At 41.8% G+C, this 21,200-nt stretch overlaps 1 protein-coding gene across 1 annotated transcript in view; it reads left to right on the forward strand.

Annotated features, from left to right (window-relative positions):
* Window positions 1-443: 443 nt before the first annotated feature.
* LOC130357553 (protein sel-1 homolog 3-like) overlaps window positions 444-21,200 on the forward strand; it is a 51,343-nt gene continuing 30,586 nt past the window's right edge. The window contains exons 1-4 of the mRNA XM_056560252.1: window positions 444-532; window positions 1,824-1,933; window positions 7,709-7,836; window positions 7,921-8,023. Of these exons, the coding sequence (XP_056416227.1) occupies window positions 481-532; window positions 1,824-1,933; window positions 7,709-7,836; window positions 7,921-8,023 (393 nt within the window). The 5' untranslated portion in view covers window positions 444-480. The remainder of the gene's footprint in view (window positions 533-1,823; window positions 1,934-7,708; window positions 7,837-7,920; window positions 8,024-21,200) is intronic.

Below are 21,200 nucleotides of genomic sequence, written 5' to 3' on the forward strand. Positions count from 1 at the left end.
GTGATAACCTCATAGACTATAGAGGAGAGAGGACACAGACATGACACCATGTGATAACCCCATAGACTATAGAGGAGAGAGAGGACACAGACATGACACCATGTGATAACCCCATAGACTATAGAGGAGAGAGGACACAGACATGACACCATGTGATAACCCCATAGACTATAGAGGAGAGAGGACCGCCTTACTTGGCACCATGTGACATTTTGTCCCCATAGTGTTGCAGAGGTTTGTTACAATGTATCAGTGTTGATTATTCCCCCTCCTTGGAGTAGGTCCGGACCTGACGGGCACCATTTATAATCCTGGTGTCCTCTTATATTCAGAGGCATTTGTTTCCATTCACTGACAGCAAGCAGAGGTCTGAGATATCTGCAGAACATTTCTTACATAGGACTGCCTGTGTATTACCATTTGCTGATACCGTGTTGTACGCAGGACGGTCTGGTGAGCCGCTTCGTGCAGATCGACTGTATGTGGAAATACTACAACCTCTCGACCCACAGCAACCGGCCGCCCACATACGGTAAGGTCAGAGGTCATACTGTGCGGGGCCACATGGAGCAAGAGCAGAGATACTGCTGCCAGTGTCACATGATGTGTAGTGGGATGACTCTGTGGGATAATACACAATGTAACAGCAGAATACTGAGTGCAGCTCTGGAGGATAAGCCCACGGAACAGGAGAATACTGAGTGCAGCTCTGGAGGATAAGACACGATGTAACAGCAGAATAGTGAGTGCAGCTCTGGAGAATAAGACATGATGTAACAGCAGAATAGTGAGTGCAGCTCTGGAGAATAAGACATGATGTAACAGCAGAATAGTGAGTGCAGCTCTGGAGAATAAGACATGATGTAACAGCAGAATAGTGAGTGCAGCTCTGGAGGATAAGACACGATGTAAAAGCAGAATAGTGAGTGCAGCTCTGGAGAATAAGACATGATGTAACAGCAGAATAGTGAGTGCAGCTCTGGAGGATAAGACATGATGTAACAGCAGAATACTGAGTGCAGCTCTGGAGGATAAGACACAATGTAACAGCAGAATACTGAGTGCAGCTCTGGAGGATAAGACACGATGTAACAGCAGAATAGTGAGTGCAGCTCTGGAGAATAAGACATGATGTAACAGCAGAATAGTGAGTGCAGCTCTGGAGAATAAGACATGATGTAACAGCAGAATAGTGAGTGCAGCTCTGGAGGATAAGACACAATGTAACAGCAGAATACTGAGTGCAGCTCTGGAGGATAAGACACAATGTAACAGCAGAATAGTGAGTGCAGCTCTGGAGGATAAGACACGATGTAACAGCAGAATAGTGAGTGCAGCTCTGGAGGATAAGACATGATGTAACAGCAGAATAGCGAGTGCAGCTCTGGAGGATAAGACATGATGTAACAGCAGAATAGCGAGTGCAGCTCTGGAGGATAAGACATGATATAACAGCAGAATAGTGAGTGCAGCTCTGGAGGAGAAAACATGATGTAACAGCAGAATAGTGAGTGCAGCTCTGGAGGATAAGACATGATGTAACAGCAGAATAGCGAGTGCAGCTCTGGAGGATAAGACATGATGTAACAGCAGAATAGCGAGTGCAGCTCTGGAGGATAAGACATGATATAACAGCAGAATAGTGAGTGCAGCTCTGGAGGAGAAGACATGATATAACAGCAGAATAGTGAGTGCAGCTCTGGAGGATAAGACATGATATAACAGCAGAATAGTGAGTGCAGCTCTGGAGGATAAGACATGATGTAACAGCAGAATAGTGAGCGCAGCTCTGGGGGTGACTCATCCCTGTCCTCTTCATGCAGCTCAGATAAAGATGGGGGATCTGTTCTACACATCACATGTCAGGAGGAAGAGGAACGTACAGGCGGCGGTGGAGATGTATACGGCAGCAGCACTACAGCACGACCCGCAGGTATCAGCCGCACACAGCACGTCACCTGATGGCTGCAACTTTATATTCTGTACTCTGACTACAGAGAATGTATATGTGACCTGCAGTCCTATGTAACACCACAGATAACACAGTGATAACCCTCTGAGTACAGATAATGTAGTAGATGTGACCTGCAGTCCTATGTAACACTCCAGATAACACAGTGATAACTCTCTGAGTACAGATAATGTATAGATGTGACCTGCAGTCCTATGTAACACCACAGATAACACAGTGATAACTCTCTGAGTACAGATAATGCATAGATGTGACCTGCAGTCCTATGTAACACCACAGATAACACAGTGATAACTCTCTGAGTACAGATAATGTATAGATGTGACCTGCAGTCCTATGTAACACCACAGATAACAGTGATAACTCTCTGAGTACAGATAATGTATAGATGTGACCTGCAGTCCTATGTAACACCACAGATAACACAGTGATAACTCTGAGTACAGATAATGTATAGATGTGACCTGCAGTCCTATGTAACACCACAGATAACAGTGATAACTCTCTGAGTACAGATAATGTATAGATGTGACCTGCAGTCCTATGTAACACCACAGATAACACAGTGATAACTCTCTGACTACAGATAATGTATAGATGTGACCTGCAGTCCTATGTAACACCACAGATAACACAGTGATAACTATGAGTACAGATAATGTAGTAGATGTGACCTGCAGTCCTATGTAACACCACAGATAACACAGTGATAACTCTCTGAGTACAGATAATGTAGTAGATGTGACCTGCAGTCCTATGTAACACCACAGATAACAGTGATAACTCTCTGAGTACAGATAATGTATAGATGTGACCTGCAGTCCTATGTAACACCACAGATAACAGTGATAACTCTCTGAGTACAGATAATGTATAGATGTGACCTGCAGTCCTATGTAACACCACAGATAACACAGTGATAACTCTCTGAGTACAGATAATGTATAGATGTGACCTGCAGTCCTATGTAACACCACAGATAACAGTGATAACTCTCTGAGTACAGATAATGTATAGATGTGACCTGCAGTCCTATGTAACACCACAGATAACACAGTGATAACTCTCTGAGTACAGATAATGTATAGATGTGACCTGCAGTCCTATGTAACACCACAGATAACAGTGATAACTCTCTGAGTACAGATAATGTATAGATGTGACCTGCAGTCCTATGTAACACCACAGATAACAGTGATAACTCTCTGAGTACAGATAATGTATAGATGTGACCTGCAGTCCTATGTAACACCACAGATAACACAGTGATAACTCTTAGTACAGATAATGTATAGATGTGACCTGCAGTCCTATGTAACACCACAGATAACAGTGATAACTCTCTGAGTACAGATAATGTAGATGTGACCTGCAGTCCTATGTAACACCACAGATAACACAGTGATAACTCTTAGTACAGATAATGTATAGATGTGACCTGCAGTCCTATGTAACACCACAGATAACACAGTGATATCTCTCTGAGTACAGATAATGTATAGATGTGACCTGCAGTCCTATGTAACACCACAGATAACAGTGATAACTCTCTGAGTACAGATAATGTATAGATGTGACCTGCAGTCCTATGTAACACCACAGATAACACAGTGATAACTCTCTGAGTACAGATAATGTATAGATGTGACCTGCAGTCCTATGTAACACCACAGATAACAGTGATAACTCTCTGAGTACAGATAATGTAGATGTGACCTGCAGTCCTATGTAACACCACAGATAACACAGTGATAACTCTCTGAGTACAGATAATGTATAGATGTGACCTGCAGTCCTATGTAACACCACAGATAACACAGTGATAACTCTCTGAGTACAGATAATGTATAGATGTGACCTGCAGTCCTATGTAACACCACAGATAACACAGTGATAACTCTGAGTACAGATAATGTATAGATGTGACCTGCAGTCCTATGTAACACCACAGATAACAGTGATAACTCTCTGAGTACAGATAATGTATAGATGAGACCTGCAGTCCTATGTAACACCACAGATAACAGTGATAACTCTCTGAGTACAGATAATGTATAGATGTGACCTGCAGTCCTATGTAACACCACAGATAACAGTGATAACTCTCTGAGTACAGATAATGTATAGATGTGACCTGCAGTCCTATGTAACACCACAGATAACACAGTGATAACTCTTAGTACAGATAATGTATAGATGTGACCTGCAGTCCTATGTAACGCCACAGATAACAGTGATAACTCTCTGAGTACAGATAATGTATAGATGTGACCTGCAGTCCTATGTAACACCACAGATAACACAGTGATAACTCTTAGTACAGATAATGTATAGATGTGACCTGCAGTCCTATGTAACACCACAGATAACAGTGATAACTCTCTGAGTACAGATAATGTAGATGTGACCTGCAGTCCTATGTAACACCACAGATAACACAGTGATAACTCTTAGTACAGATAATGTATAGATGTGACCTGCAGTCCTATGTAACACCACAGATAACACAGTGATAACTCTCTGAGTACAGATAATGTATAGATGTGACCTGCAGTCCTATGTAACACCACATATAACACAGTGATATCGCTCTGAGTACAGATAATGTATAGATGTGACCTGCAGTCCTATGTAACACCACAGATAACAGTGATAACTCTCTGAGTACAGATAATGTATAGATGTGACCTGCAGTCCTATGTAACACCACAGATAACAGTGATAACTCTCTGAGTACAGATAATGTAGTAGATGTGACCTGCAGTCCTATGTAACACTACAGATAACACAGTGATAACTCTCTGAGTACAGATAATGTATAGATGTGACCTGCAGTCCTATGTAACACCACAGATAACACAGTGATAACTCTCTGAGTACAGATAATGTATAGATGTGACCTGCAGTCCTATGTAACACCACAGATAACACAGTGATAACTCTCTGAGTACAGATAATGTATAGATGTGACCTGCAGTCCTATGTAACACCACAGATAACACAGTGATAACTCTCTGAGTACAGATAATGTATAGATGTGACCTGCAGTCCTATGTAACACCACAGATAACACAGTGATAACTCTTAGTACAGATAATGTATAGATGTGACCTGCAGTCCTATGTAACACCACAGATAACAGTGATAACTCTCTGAGTACAGATAATGTATAGATGTGACCTGCAGTCCTATGTAACACCACAGATAACACTGTGATAACTCTTAGTACAGATAATGTATAGATGTGACCTGCAGTCCTATGTAACACCAGATAACACAGTGATAACTCTCTGAGTACAGATAATGTATAGATGTGACCTGCAGTCCTATGTAACAGCACAGATAACAGTGATAACTCTCTGAGTACAGATAATGTATAGATGTGACCTGCAGTCCTATGTAACACCACAGATAACACAGTGATAACTCTCTGAGTACAGATAATGTATAGATGTGACCTGCAGTCCTATGTAACACCACAGATAACACAGTGATAACTCTCTGAGTACAGATAATGTATAGATGTGACCTGCAGTCCTATGTAACACCACAGATAACAGTGATAACTCTCTGAGTACAGATAATGTATAGATGTGACCTGCAGTCCTATGTAACACCACAGATAACACAGTGATAACTCTCTGAGTACAGATAATGTATAGATGTGACCTGCAGTCCTATGTAACACCACAGATAACAGTGATAACTCTCTGAGTACAGATAATGTATAGATGTGACCTGCAGTCCTATGTAACACCACAGATAACAGTGATAACTCTCTGAGTACAGATAATGTATAGATGTGACCTGCAGTCCTATGTAACACCACAGATAACACAGTGATAACTCTCTGAGTACAGATAATGTATAGATGTGACCTGCAGTCCTATGTAACACCACAGATAACAGTGATAACTCTCTGAGTACAGATAATGTAGATGTGACCTGCAGTCCTATGTAACACCACAGATAACACAGTGATAACTCTCTGAGTACAGATAATGTATAGATGTGACCTGCAGTCCTATGTAACACCACAGATAACACAGTGATAACTCTGAGTACAGATAATGTATAGATGTGACCTGCAGTCCTATGTAACACCACAGATAACAGTGATAACTCTCTGAGTACAGATAATGTATAGATGTGACCTGCAGTCCTATGTAACACCACAGATAACAGTGATAACTCTCTGAGTACAGATAATGTATAGATGTGACCTGCAGTCCTATGTAACACCACAGATAACACAGTGATAACTCTCTGAGTACAGATAATGTATAGATGTGACCTGCAGTCCTATGTAACACCACAGATAACACAGTGATAACTCTTAGTACAGATAATGTATAGATGTGACCTGCAGTCCTATGTAACACCACAGATAACAGTGATAACTCTCTGAGTACAGATAATGTATAGATGTGACCTGCAGTCCTATGTAACACCACAGATAACACAGTGATAACTCTTAGTACAGATAATGTATAGATGTGACCTGCAGTCCTATGTAACACCACAGATAACAGTGATAACTCTCTGAGTACAGATAATGTAGATGTGACCTGCAGTCCTATGTAACACCACAGATAACACAGTGATAACTCTTAGTACAGATAATGTATAGATGTGACCTGCAGTCCTATGTAACACCACAGATAACACAGTGATAACTCTCTGAGTACAGATAATGTATAGATGTGACCTGCAGTCCTATGTAACACCACAGATAACACAGTGATAACTCTCTGAGTACAGATAATGTATAGATGTGACCTGCAGTCCTATGTAACACCACAGATAACACAGTGATAACTCTCTGAGTACAGATAATGTATAGATGTGACCTGCAGTCCTATGTAACACCACAGATAACACAGTGATAACTCTCTGAGTACAGATAATGTATAGATGTGACCTGCAGTCCTATGTAACACCACAGATAACGGTGATAACTCTCTGAGTACAGATAATGTATAGATGTGACCTGCAGTCCTATGTAACACCACAGATAACACAGTGATAACTCTCTGAGTACAGATAATGTATAGATGTGACCTGCAGTCCTATGTAACACCACAGATAACAGTGATAACTCTCTGAGTACAGATAATGTATAGATGTGACCTGCAGTCCTATGTAACACCACAGATAACACAGTGATAACTCTCTGAGTACAGATAATGTATAGATGTGACCTGCAGTCCTATGTAACACCACAGATAACACAGTGATAACTCTCTGAGTACAGATAATGTATAGATGTGACCTGCAGTCCTATGTAACACCACAGATAACACAGTGATAACTCTGAGTACAGATAATGTATAGATGTGACCTGCAGTCCTATGTAACACCACAGATAACAGTGATAACTCTCTGAGTACAGATAATGTATAGATGTGACCTGCAGTCCTATGTAACACCACAGATAACACAGTGATAACTCTCTGAGTACAGATAATGTATAGATGTGACCTGCAGTCCTATGTAACACCACAGATAACACAGTGATAACTCTGAGTACAGATAATGTATAGATGTGACCTGCAGTCCTATGTAACACCACAGATAACACAGTGATAACTCTCTGAGTACAGATAATGTATAGATGTGACCTGCAGTCCTATGTAACACCACAGATAACAGTGATAACTCTCTGAGTACAGATAATGTATAGATGTGACCTGCAGTCCTATGTAACACTATATACTGATTGTGTTGTGGTCTCAGGGTCTCTATAATTTGGGGGTCCTGGTAGAAGAAGGCGTTGCGCTCCCCCCATCTACGCTCCGTCTTCTGGGACTGAACAGCTCGGTGTCCGGCAGTAACTTCCCCATCATCATGGATCTGTACAGGAGGTGAGGGGGTGAGGGGATCGGCAGACTCCGCCCCATAATGAGGGGGTCACATACTTTTTATCCTCCATTACTTTTCTTTGTCAGATGTCGAGATCACGAGGAGGAGGATTCTTATGTCCCCTGCAGCCTGGCGCTCCTCAACGCCCATCTCCAGTACATCTGGACCTTCCACGGCTCCATACTGAAGGTAACCAGGGTGCCTCCAGCTGTTGCAAAACTACAACTCCCAGCATGCTCAGAACAGCCTATGCCATGCTCTAATGTGGTGTTTCCCAACCTGGGTACCTCCAGCTGTGGCAAAACTACAACCCCCAGCATGCCTGGAACAGCGTTTGACATGCTCTTATGTGGTGTTTCCCAACCAGGGTGCCTCCAGCTGTTGCAAAACTACAACTCCCAGCATGTCCGGACAGCCGTTGGCTGTCCGGGCATGCTGGGAGTTGTAGTTTTGCAACAGCTGGATGCTCCATGGTTTGGAAACACTGTCCTACAGGGTGAAATCATTTTTTTTCTGTGTATGGAGGCAGCCCAACTAGTAGTAGGATATAGTCCCTGGTGTTTAGTGTCTAGTGGGTGGAGGAATTAGTTATTTGTTATAGTTTCTAGTGTCCAGTGGGAGGAGAGTGGTGGCTTGTTGGTTATGTTTCCTGGTGTCCAGTGGGCGGAGAACGATGACTCTATGTTTACTTTCCCTGGTGTCCAGTGTTTGGACAACAGGGATAATATCTAAATATTCCCCATCACCTGTCTATGTACAACACCTAACACTGGACACCAGGGATAATATCCTAATATTCCCCATCACCTCTCTATGTACAACACTGGACACCAGGGATAATATCCTAATATTTCCCATCACCTGTCTATGTACAATACCAAACACTGGACACCAGGGATAATATCCAAATATTCATCATCACCTGTCTATGTACAACACTGGACACCAGGGATAATATCCTAATATTCCCCATCATCTGTCTATGTACAGCACCAAACACTGGACACCAGGGATAATATCCAAATATTTCCCATCACCTGTCTATGTACAACACCAAACACTGGACACCAGGGATAATATCCTAATATTTCCCATCACCTGTCTATGTACAACACCAAACATTGGACACCAGGGATAATATCCTAATATTCCCCATCCCCTCTCTATGTACAACACTGGACACCAGGGATAATATCCTAATATTCCCCATCATCTGTCTATGTACAGCACCAAACACTGGACACCAGGGATAATATCCTAATATTCCTCATCACCTGTCTATGTACAACACCAAACACTGGACACCAGGGATAATATCCTAATATTCCTCATCACCTGTCTATGTACAACACCAAACACTGGACACCAGGGATAATATCCTAATATTCCCCATCACCTGTCTATGTACAACACCAAACACTGGACACCAGGGATAATATCCAAATATTCTCCATCACCTGTCTATGTACAACACCAAACACTGGACACCAGGGATAATATCCTAATATTCCCCATCACCTGTCTATGTACAACACCAAACACTGGACACCAGGGATAATATCCAAATATTCCCCATCACTTGTCTATATACAACACCTAACACTGGACACCAGGGATAATATCCTAATATTCTCCATAACATGTCTATGTACAGCACCAAACACTGGACACCAGGGATAATATCCAAATATTCTCCATCATCTGTCTATGTACAGCACTGGACACCAGGGATAATATCCTAATATTCCCCATCACCTGTCTATGTACAACACCAAACACTGGACACCAGGGATAATATCCTAATATTCCCCATTACCTGTCTATGTACAACACCAAACACTGGACACCAGGGATAATATCCAAATATTCTCCATCATCTGTCTATGTACAACACCAAACACTGGACACCAGGGATAATATCCTAATATTCCCCATTACCTGTCTATGTACAACACCAAACACTGGACACCAGGGATAATATCCTAATATTCCCCATCACCTGTCTATGTACAATACCAAACACTGGACACCAGGGATAATATCCTAATATTCCCCATTACCTGTTTATGTACAACACCAAACACTGGACACCAGGGACAATATCCAAATATTCCCATCACTAGTCTATGTACAACACCAAACACTGGACACCAGGGATAATATCCAAATATTCTCCATCATCTGTCTATATACAACACCTAACACTGGACACCAGGGATAATATCCAAATATTCCCTATCACCTGTCTATGTACAACACCAAACACTGGACACCAGGGATAATATCCTAATATTCCCCATCACCTGTCTATGTACAACACCAAACAATGGACAACAGGGATAATATCCTAATATTCTCCATCACATGTCTATGTACAACACCAAGCACTGGACACCAGGGATAATATCCAAATATTCCCCATCACCTGTCTATGTACAACACCAAACACTGGACACCAGGGATAATATCCAAATATTCCCCATCACCTGTCTATGTACAACACCAAACACTGGACACCAGGGATAATATCCTAATATTCCCCATCACCTCTCTATGTACAACACCAAACACTGGACACCAGGGATAATATCCAAATATTCCCCATCACCTGTCTATGTACAACACCAAACACTGGACACCAGGGATAATATCCTAATATTCCTCATCACCTGTCTATGTACAACACCAAACACTGGACACCAGGGATAATATCCAAATATTCCCCATCACCTGTCTATGTACAACACCAAACACTGGACACCAGGGATAATATCCAAATATTCTCCATCACCTGTCTATGTACAGCACCAAACACTGGACACCAGGGATGATATCCTAATATTCCTCATCACCTGTCTATGTAGAACACCAAACACTGGACACCAGGGATGATATCCTAATATTCCTCATCACCTCTCTATGTACAACACTGGACACCAGGGATAATATCCTAATATTCCCCATCACCTGTCTATGTACAGCACCAAACACTGGACACCAGGGATGATATCCTAATATTCCTCATCACCTCTCTATGTACAACACTGGACACCAGGGATAATATCCTAATATTCCCCATCACCTGTCTATGTACAACACCAAACACTGGACACCAGGGATAATATCCAAATATTCCTCATCACCTGTCTATGTACAACACCTAACACTGGACACCAGGGATAATATCCAAATATTTCCCATCACCTGTCTATGTACAACACCAAACACTGGACAGCTGGGATAATATCCAAATATTCCCCATCACCTGTCTATGTACAACACCAAACACTGGACACCAGGGATAATATCCAAATATTCTCCATCACCTGTCTATGTACAACACCAAACACTGGACACCAGGGATGATATCCTAATATTCCCCATCACCTGTCTATGTACAACACCAAACACTGGACACCAGGGATGATATCCTAATATTCCCCATCACCTCTCTATGTACAACACTGGACACCAGGGATAATATCCTAATATTCCCCATCACCTCTCTATGTACAACACTAAACACTGGACACCAGGGATAATATCCTAATATTCCTCATCACCTCTCTATGTACAACACCAAACACTGGACACCAGGGATAATATCCAAATATTCTCCATCACCTGTCTATGTACAACACCAAACACTGGACACCAGGGATAATATCCAAATATTCCCCATCACCTGTCTATGTACAACACCAAACACTGGACACCAGGGATAATATCCAAATATTCTCCATCACCTGTCTATGTACAGCACCAAACACTGGACACCAGGGATGATATCCTAATATTCCTCATCACCTCTCTATGTACAACACTGGACACCAGGGATAATATCCAAATATTCTCCATCACCTGTCTATGTACAGCACCAAACACTGGACACCAGGGATGATATCCTAATATTCCTCATCACCTCTCTATGTACAACACTGGACACCAGGGATAATATCCTAATATTCCCCATCACCTGTCTATGTACAACACCAAACACTGGACACCAGGGATAATATCCTAATATTCCTCATCACCTCTCTATGTACAACACCAAACACTGGACACCAGGGATAATATCCTAATATTCCCCATCACCTGTCTATGTACAACACCAAACACTGGACACCAGGGATAATATCCTAATATTTCCCATCACCTGTCTATGTACAACACCAAACACTGGACACCAGGGATAATATCCTAATATTCCCCATCCCCTCTCTATGTACAACACTGGACACCAGGGATAATATCCTAATATTCCCCATCATCTGTCTATGTACAGCACCAAACACTGGACACCAGGGATAATATCCTAATATTCCTCATCACCTCTCTATGTACAACACTGGACACCAGGGATAATATCCTAATATTCCCCATCACCTGTCTATGTACAACACCAAACACTGGACACCAGGGATAATATCCAAATATTCTCCATCACCTGTCTATGTACAGCACCAAACACTGGACACCAGGGATAATATCCAAATATTTCCCATCACCTGTCTATGTACAACACCAAACACTGGACAACAGGGATAATATCCAAATATTCCTCATCACCTGTCTATGTACAACACCTAACACTGGACACCAGGGATAATATCCAAATATTTCCCATCACCTGTCTATGTACAACACCAAACACTGGACACCAGGGATAATATCCAAATATTCCTCATCACATGTCTATGTACAACACCAAACACTGGACAGCTGGGATAATATCCAAATATTCCCCATCACCTGTCTATGTACAACACCAAACACTGGACACCAGGGATAATATCCAAATATTCTCCATCACCTGTCTATGTACAGCACCAAACACTGGACACCAGGGATAATATCCAAATATTTCCCATCACCTGTCTATGTACAACACCAAACACTGGACACCAGGGATAATATCCAAATATTCCTCATCACCTGTCTATGTACAACACCAAACACTGGACACCAGGGATAATATCCAAATATTCCTCATCACATGTCTATGTACAACACCAAACACTGGACACCAGGGATAATATCCAAATATTTCCCATCACCTGTCTATGTACAACACCAAACACTGGACAGCTGGGATAATATCCAAATATTTCCCATCACCTGTCTATGTACAACACCAAACACTGGACACCAGGGATAATATCCTAATATTCCCCATCCCCTCTCTATGTACAACACTGGACACCAGGGATAATATCCTAATATTCCCCATCATCTGTCTATGTACAGCACCAAACACTGGACACCAGGGATAATATCCTAATATTCCTCATCACCTCTCTATGTACAACACTGGACACCAGGGATAATATCCTAATATTCCCCATCACCTGTCTATGTACAACACCAAACACTGGACACCAGGGATAATATCCAAATATTCTCCATCACCTGTCTATGTACAGCACCAAACACTGGACACCAGGGATAATATCCAAATATTTCCCATCACCTGTCTATGTACAACACCAAACACTGGACACCAGGGATAATATCCAAATATTCCTCATCACCTGTCTATGTACAACACCTAACACTGGACACCAGGGATAATATCCAAATATTTCCCATCACCTGTCTATGTACAACACCAAACACTGGACACCAGGGATAATATCCAAATATTCCTCATCACATGTCTATGTACAACACCAAACACTGGACAGCTGGGATAATATCTAAATATTCCCCATCACCTGTCTATGTACAGCACCAAACACTGGACACCAGGGATAATATCCTAATATTCCCCATCCCCTCTCTATGTACAACACTGGACACCAGGGATAATATCCTAATATTCCCCATCATCTGTCTATGTACAGCACCAAACACTGGACACCAGGGATGATATCCTAATATTCCTCATCACCTCTCTATGTACAACACTGGACACCAGGGATAATATCCTAATATTCCCCATCACCTGTCTATGTACAACACCAAACACTGGACACCAGGGATAATATCCTAATATTCCTCATCACCTCTCTATGTACAACACCAAACACTGGACACCAGGGATAATATCCTAATATTCCCCATCACCTGTCTATGTACAACACCAAACACTGGACACCAGGGATAATATCCTAATATTTCCCATCACCTGTCTATGTACAACACCAAACACTGGACACCAGGGATAATATCCTAATATTCCCCATCCCCTCTCTATGTACAACACTGGACACCAGGGATAATATCCTAATATTCCCCATCATCTGTCTATGTACAGCACCAAACACTGGACACCAGGGATAATATCCTAATATTCCTCATCACCTCTCTATGTACAACACTGGACACCAGGGATAATATCCTAATATTCCCCATCACCTGTCTATGTACAACACCAAACACTGGACACCAGGGATAATATCCAAATATTCTCCATCACCTGTCTATGTACAGCACCAAACACTGGACACCAGGGATAATATCCAAATATTTCCCATCACCTGTCTATGTACAACACCAAACACTGGACACCAGGGATAATATCCAAATATTCCTCATCACCTGTCTATGTACAACACCTAACACTGGACACCAGGGATATTATCCAAATATTTCCCATCACCTGTCTATGTACAACACCAAACACTGGACACCAGGGATAATATCCAAATATTCCTCATCACATGTCTATGTACAACACCAAACACTGGACAGCTGGGATAATATCCAAATATTCCCCATCACCTGTCTATGGACAACACCAAACACTGGACACCAGGGATAATATCCAAATATTCTCCATCACCTGTCTATGTACAGCACCAAACACTGGACACCAGGGATAATATCCTAATATTCCATATCCCCTCTCTATGTACAACACTGGACACCAGGGATAATATCCTAATATTCCCCATCATCTGTCTATGTACAGCACCAAACACTGGACACCAGGGATAATATCCTAATATTCCTCATCACCTCTCTATGTACAACACTGGACACCAGGGATAATATCCTAATATTCCTCATCACCTGTCTATGTACAACACCAAACACTGGACACCAGGGATAATATCCAAATATTCTCCATCACCTGTCTATGTACAGCACCAAACACTGGACACCAGGGATAATATCCAAATATTTCCCATCACCTGTCTATGTACAACACCAAACACTGGACACCAGGGATAATATCCAAATATTCCTCATCACCTGTCTATGTACAACACCTAACACTGGACACCAGGGATAATATCCAAATATTTCCCATCACCTCTCTATGTACAACACCAAACACTGGACACCAGGGATAATATCCTAATATTCCTCATCACCTCTCTATGTACAACACCAAACACTGGACACCAGGGATAATATCCTAATATTCCTCATCACCTGTCTATGTACAACACCAAACACTGGACACCAGGGATAATATCCTAATATTCCCCATCACCTGTCTATGTACAACACCAAACACTGGACACCAGGGATAATATCCAAATATTCTCCATCACCTGTCTATGTACAACACCAAACACTGGACACCAGGGATAATATCCTAATATTCCCCATCACCTGTCTATGTACAACACCAAACACTGGACACCAGGGATAATATCCAAATATTCCCCATCACTTGTCTATATACAACACCTAACACTGGACACCAGGGATAATATCCTAATATTCTCCATCACATGTCTATGTACAACACCAAACACTGGACACCAGGGATAATATCCTAATATTCCCCATCACCTGTCTATGTACAATACCAAACACTGGACACCAGGGATAATATCCTAATATTCCCCATCACCTGTCTATGTACAACACCAAACACTGGACACCAGGGATAATATCCAAATATTCCCATCACTAGTCTATGTACAACACCAAACACTGGACACCAGGGATAATATCCAAATATTCTCCATCATCTGTCTATATACAACACCTAACACTGGACACCAGGGATAATATCCAAATATTCCCTATCACCTGTCTATGTACAACACCAAACACTGGACACCAGGGATAATATCCTAATATTCCCCATCACCTGTCTATGTACAACACCAAACACTGGACACCAGGGATAATATCCTAATATTCTCCATCACATGTCTATGTACAACACCAAGCACTGGACACCAGGGATAATATCCAAATATTCCCCATCACCTGTCTATGTACAACACCAAACACTGGACACCAGGGATAATATCCTAATATTCCCCATCACCTCTCTATGTACAACACCAAACACTGGACACCAGGGATAATATCCAAATATTCCCCATCACCTGTCTATGTACAACACCAAACACTGGACACCAGGGATAATATCCAAATATTCTCCATCACCTGTCTATGTACAGCACCAAACACTGGACACCAGGGATGATATCCTAATATTCCTCATCACCTCTCTATGTACAACACTGGACACCAGGGATAATATCCTAATATTCCCCATCACCTGTCTATGTACAACACCAAACACTGGACACCAGGGATAATATCCTAATATTCCTCATCATCTCTCTATGTACAACACCAAACACTGGACACCAGGGATAATATCCTAATATTCCCCATTACCTGTCTATGTACAACACCAAACACTGGACACCAGGGATAATATCCTAATATTCTCCATCACATGTCTATGTACAACACCAAGCACTGGACACCAGGGATAATATCCAAATATTCCCCATCACCTGTCTATGTACAACACCAAACACTGGACACCAGGGATAATATCCAAATATTCCCCATCACCTGTCTATGTACAACACCAAACACTGGACACCAGGGATAATATCCTAATATTCCCCATCACCTGTCTATGTACAACACCAAACACTGGACACCAGGGATAATATCCTAATATTCCCCATCATCTGTCTATGTACAGCACCAAACACTGGACACCAGGGATAATATCCTAATATTCCTCATCACCTGTCTATATACAACACCAAACACTGGACACCAGGGATAATATCCAAATATTCCCCATCCCCTCTCTATGTACAACACTGGACACCAGGGATAATATCCTAATATTCCCCATCATCTGTCTATGTACAGCACCAAACACTGGACACCAGGGATAATATCCTAATATTCTCCATCACATGTCTATGTACAGCACCAAACACTGGACACCAGGGATAATATCCTAATATTCCCCATCCCCTCTCTATGTACAACACTGGACACCAGGGATAATATCCTAATATTCCCCATCATCTGTCTATGTACAGCACCAAACACTGGACACCAGGGATAATATCCTAATATTCTCCATCACATGTCTATGTACAACACCAAACACTGGACACCAGGGATAATATCCAAATATTCCTCATCACCTGTCTATGTACAACACCTAACACTGGACACCAGGGATAATATCCAAATATTTCCCATCACCTCTCTATGTACAACACCAAACACTGGACACCAGGGATAATATCCTAATATTCCTCATCACCTCTCTATGTACAACACCAAACACTGGACACCAGGGATAATATCCTAATATTCTCCATCACATGTCTATGTACAACACCAAACACTGGACACCAGGGATAATATCCAAATATTCCTCATCACCTGTCTATGTACAACACCTAACACTGGACACCAGGGATAATATCCAAATATTTCCCATCACCTCTCTATGTACAACACCAAACACTGGACACCAGGGATAATATCCTAATATTCCTCATCACCTCTCTATGTACAACACCAAACACTGGACACCAGGGATAATATCCTAATATTCCTCATCACCTGTCTATGTACAACACCAAACACTGGACACCAGGGATAATATCCTAATATTCCCCATCACCTGTCTATGTACAACACCAAACACTGGACACCAGGGATAATATCCAAATATTCTCCATCACCTGTCTATGTACAACACCAAACACTGGACACCAGGGATAATATCCTAATATTCCCCATCACCTGTCTATGTACAACACCAAACACTGGACACCAGGGATAATATCCAAATATTCCCCATCACTTGTCTATATGCAACACTTAACACTGGACACCAGGGATAATATCCTAATATTCTCCATCACATGTCTATGTACAACACCAAACACTGGACACCAGGGATAATATCCTAATATTATCCATCACATGTCTATGTACAACACCAAACACTGGACACCAGGGATAATATCCAAATATTCTCCATCATCTGTCTATGTACAGCACTGGACACCAGGGATAATATCCTAATATTCCCCATCACCTGTCTATGTACAATACCAAACACTGGACACCAGGGATAATATCCTAATATTCCCCATCACCTGTCTATGTACAACACCAAACACTGGACACCAGGGATAATATCCAAATATTCCCATCACTAGTCTATGTACAACACCAAACACTGGACACCAGGGATAATATCCAAATATTCTCCATCATCTGTCTATATACAACACCTAACACTGGACACCAGGGATAATATCCAAATATTCCCTATCACCTGTCTATGTACAACACCAAACACTGGACACCAGGGATAATATCCTAATATTCCCCATCCCCTCTCTATGTACAACACTGGACACCAGGGATAATATCCTAATATTCCCCATCATCTGTCTATGTACAGCACCAAACACTGGACACCAGGGATGATATCCTAATATTCCTCATCACCTCTCTATGTACAACACTGGACACCAGGGATAATATCCTAATATTCCCCATCACCTCTCTATGTACAACACTAAACACTGGACACCAGGGATAATATCCTAATATTCCTCATCACCTCTCTATGTACAACACCAAACACTGGACACCAGGGATAATATCCAAATATTCTCCATCACCTGTCTATGTACAACACCAAACACTGGACACCAGGGATAATATCCAAATATTCCCCATCACCTGTCTATGTACAACACCAAACACTGGACACCAGGGATAATATCCAAATATTCTCCATCACCTGTCTATGTACAGCACCAAACACTGGACACCAGGGATGATATCCTAATATTCCTCATCACCTCTCTATGTACAACACTGGACACCAGGGATAATATCCAAATATTCTCCATCACCTGTCTATGTACAGCACCAAACACTGGACACCAGGGATGATATCCTAATATTCCTCATCACCTCTCTATGTACAACACTGGACACCAGGGATAATATCCTAATATTCCCCATCACCTGTCTATGTACAACACCAAACACTGGACACCAGGGATAATATCCTAATATTCCTCATCACCTCTCTATGTACAACACCAAACACTGGACACCAGGGATAATATCCTAATATTCCCCATCACCTGTCTATGTACAACACCAAACACTGGACACCAGGGATAATATCCTAATATTTCCCATCACCTGTCTATGTACAACACCAAACACTGGACACCAGGGATAATATCCTAATATTCCCCATCCCCTCTCTATGTACAACACTGGACACCAGGGATAATATCCTAATATTCCCCATCATCTGTCTATGTACAGCACCAAACACTGGACACCAGGGATAATATCCTAATATTCCTCATCACCTCTCTATGTACAACACTGGACACCAGGGATAATATCCTAATATTCCCCATCACCTGTCTATGTACAACACCAAACACTGGACACCAGGGATAATATCCAAATATTCTCCATCACCTGTCTATGTACAGCACCAAACACTGGACACCAGGGATAATATCCAAATATTTCCCATCACCTGTCTATGTACAACACCAAACACTGGACAACAGGGATAATATCCAAATATTCCTCATCACCTGTCTATGTACAACACCTAACACTGGACACCAGGGATAATATCCAAATATTTCCCATCACCTGTCTATGTACAACACCAAACACTGGACACCAGGGATAATATCCAAATATTCCTCATCACATGTCTATGTACAACACCAAACACTGGACAGCTGGGATAATATCCAAATATTCCCCATCACCTGTCTATGTACAACACCAAACACTGGACACCAGGGATAATATCCAAATATTCTCCATCACCTGTCTATGTACAGCACCAAACACTGGACACCAGGGATAATATCCAAATATTTCCCATCACCTGTCTATGTACAACACCAAACACTGGACACCAGGGATAATATCCAAATATTCCTCATCACCTGTCTATGTACAACACCAAACACTGGACACCAGGGATAATATCCAAATATTCCTCATCACATGTCTATGTACAACACCAAACACTGGACACCAGGGATAATATCCAAATATTTCCCATCACCTGTCTATGTACAACACCAAACACTGGACAGCTGGGATAATATCCAAATATTTCCCATCACCTGTCTATGTACAACACCAAACACTGGACACCAGGGATAATATCCTAATATTCCCCATCCCCTCTCTATGTACAACACTGGACACCAGGGATAATATCCTAATATTCCCCATCATCTGTCTATGTACAGCACCAAACACTGGACACCAGGGATAATATCCTAATATTCCTCATCACCTCTCTATGTACAACACTGGACACCAGGGATAATATCCTAATATTCCCCATCACCTGTCTATGTACAACACCAAACACTGGACACCAGGGATAATATCCAAATATTCTCCATCACCTGTCTATGTACAGCACCAAACACTGGACACCAGGGATAATATCCAAATATTTCCCATCACCTGTCTATGTACAACACCAAACACTGGACACCAGGGATAATATCCAAATATTCCTCATCACCTGTCTATGTACAACACCTAACACTGGACACCAGGGATAATATCCAAATATTTCCCATCACCTGTCTATGTACAACACCAAACACTGGACACCAGGGATAATATCCAAATATTCCTCATCACATGTCTATGTACAACACCAAACACTGGACAGCTGGGATAATATCTAAATATTCCCCATCACCTGTCTATGTACAGCACCAAACACTGGACACCAGGGATAATATCCTAATATTCCCCATCCCCTCTCTATGTACAACACTGGACACCAGGGATAATATCCTAATATTCCCCATCATCTGTCTATGTACAGCACCAAACACTGGACACCAGGGATGATATCCTAATATTCCTCATCACCTCTCTATGTACAACACTGGACACCAGGGATAATATCCTAATATTCCCCATCACCTGTCTATGTACAACACCAAACACTGGACACCAGGGATAATATCCTAATATTCCTCATCACCTCTCTATGTACAACACCAAACACTGGACACCAGGGATAATATCCTAATATTCCCCATCACCTGTCTATGTACAACACCAAACACTGGACACCAGGGATAATATC

This window comes from Hyla sarda, chromosome 2 (assembly GCF_029499605.1).
Source record: "Hyla sarda isolate aHylSar1 chromosome 2, aHylSar1.hap1, whole genome shotgun sequence".
NCBI lineage: Eukaryota > Metazoa > Chordata > Amphibia > Anura > Hylidae > Hyla > Hyla sarda.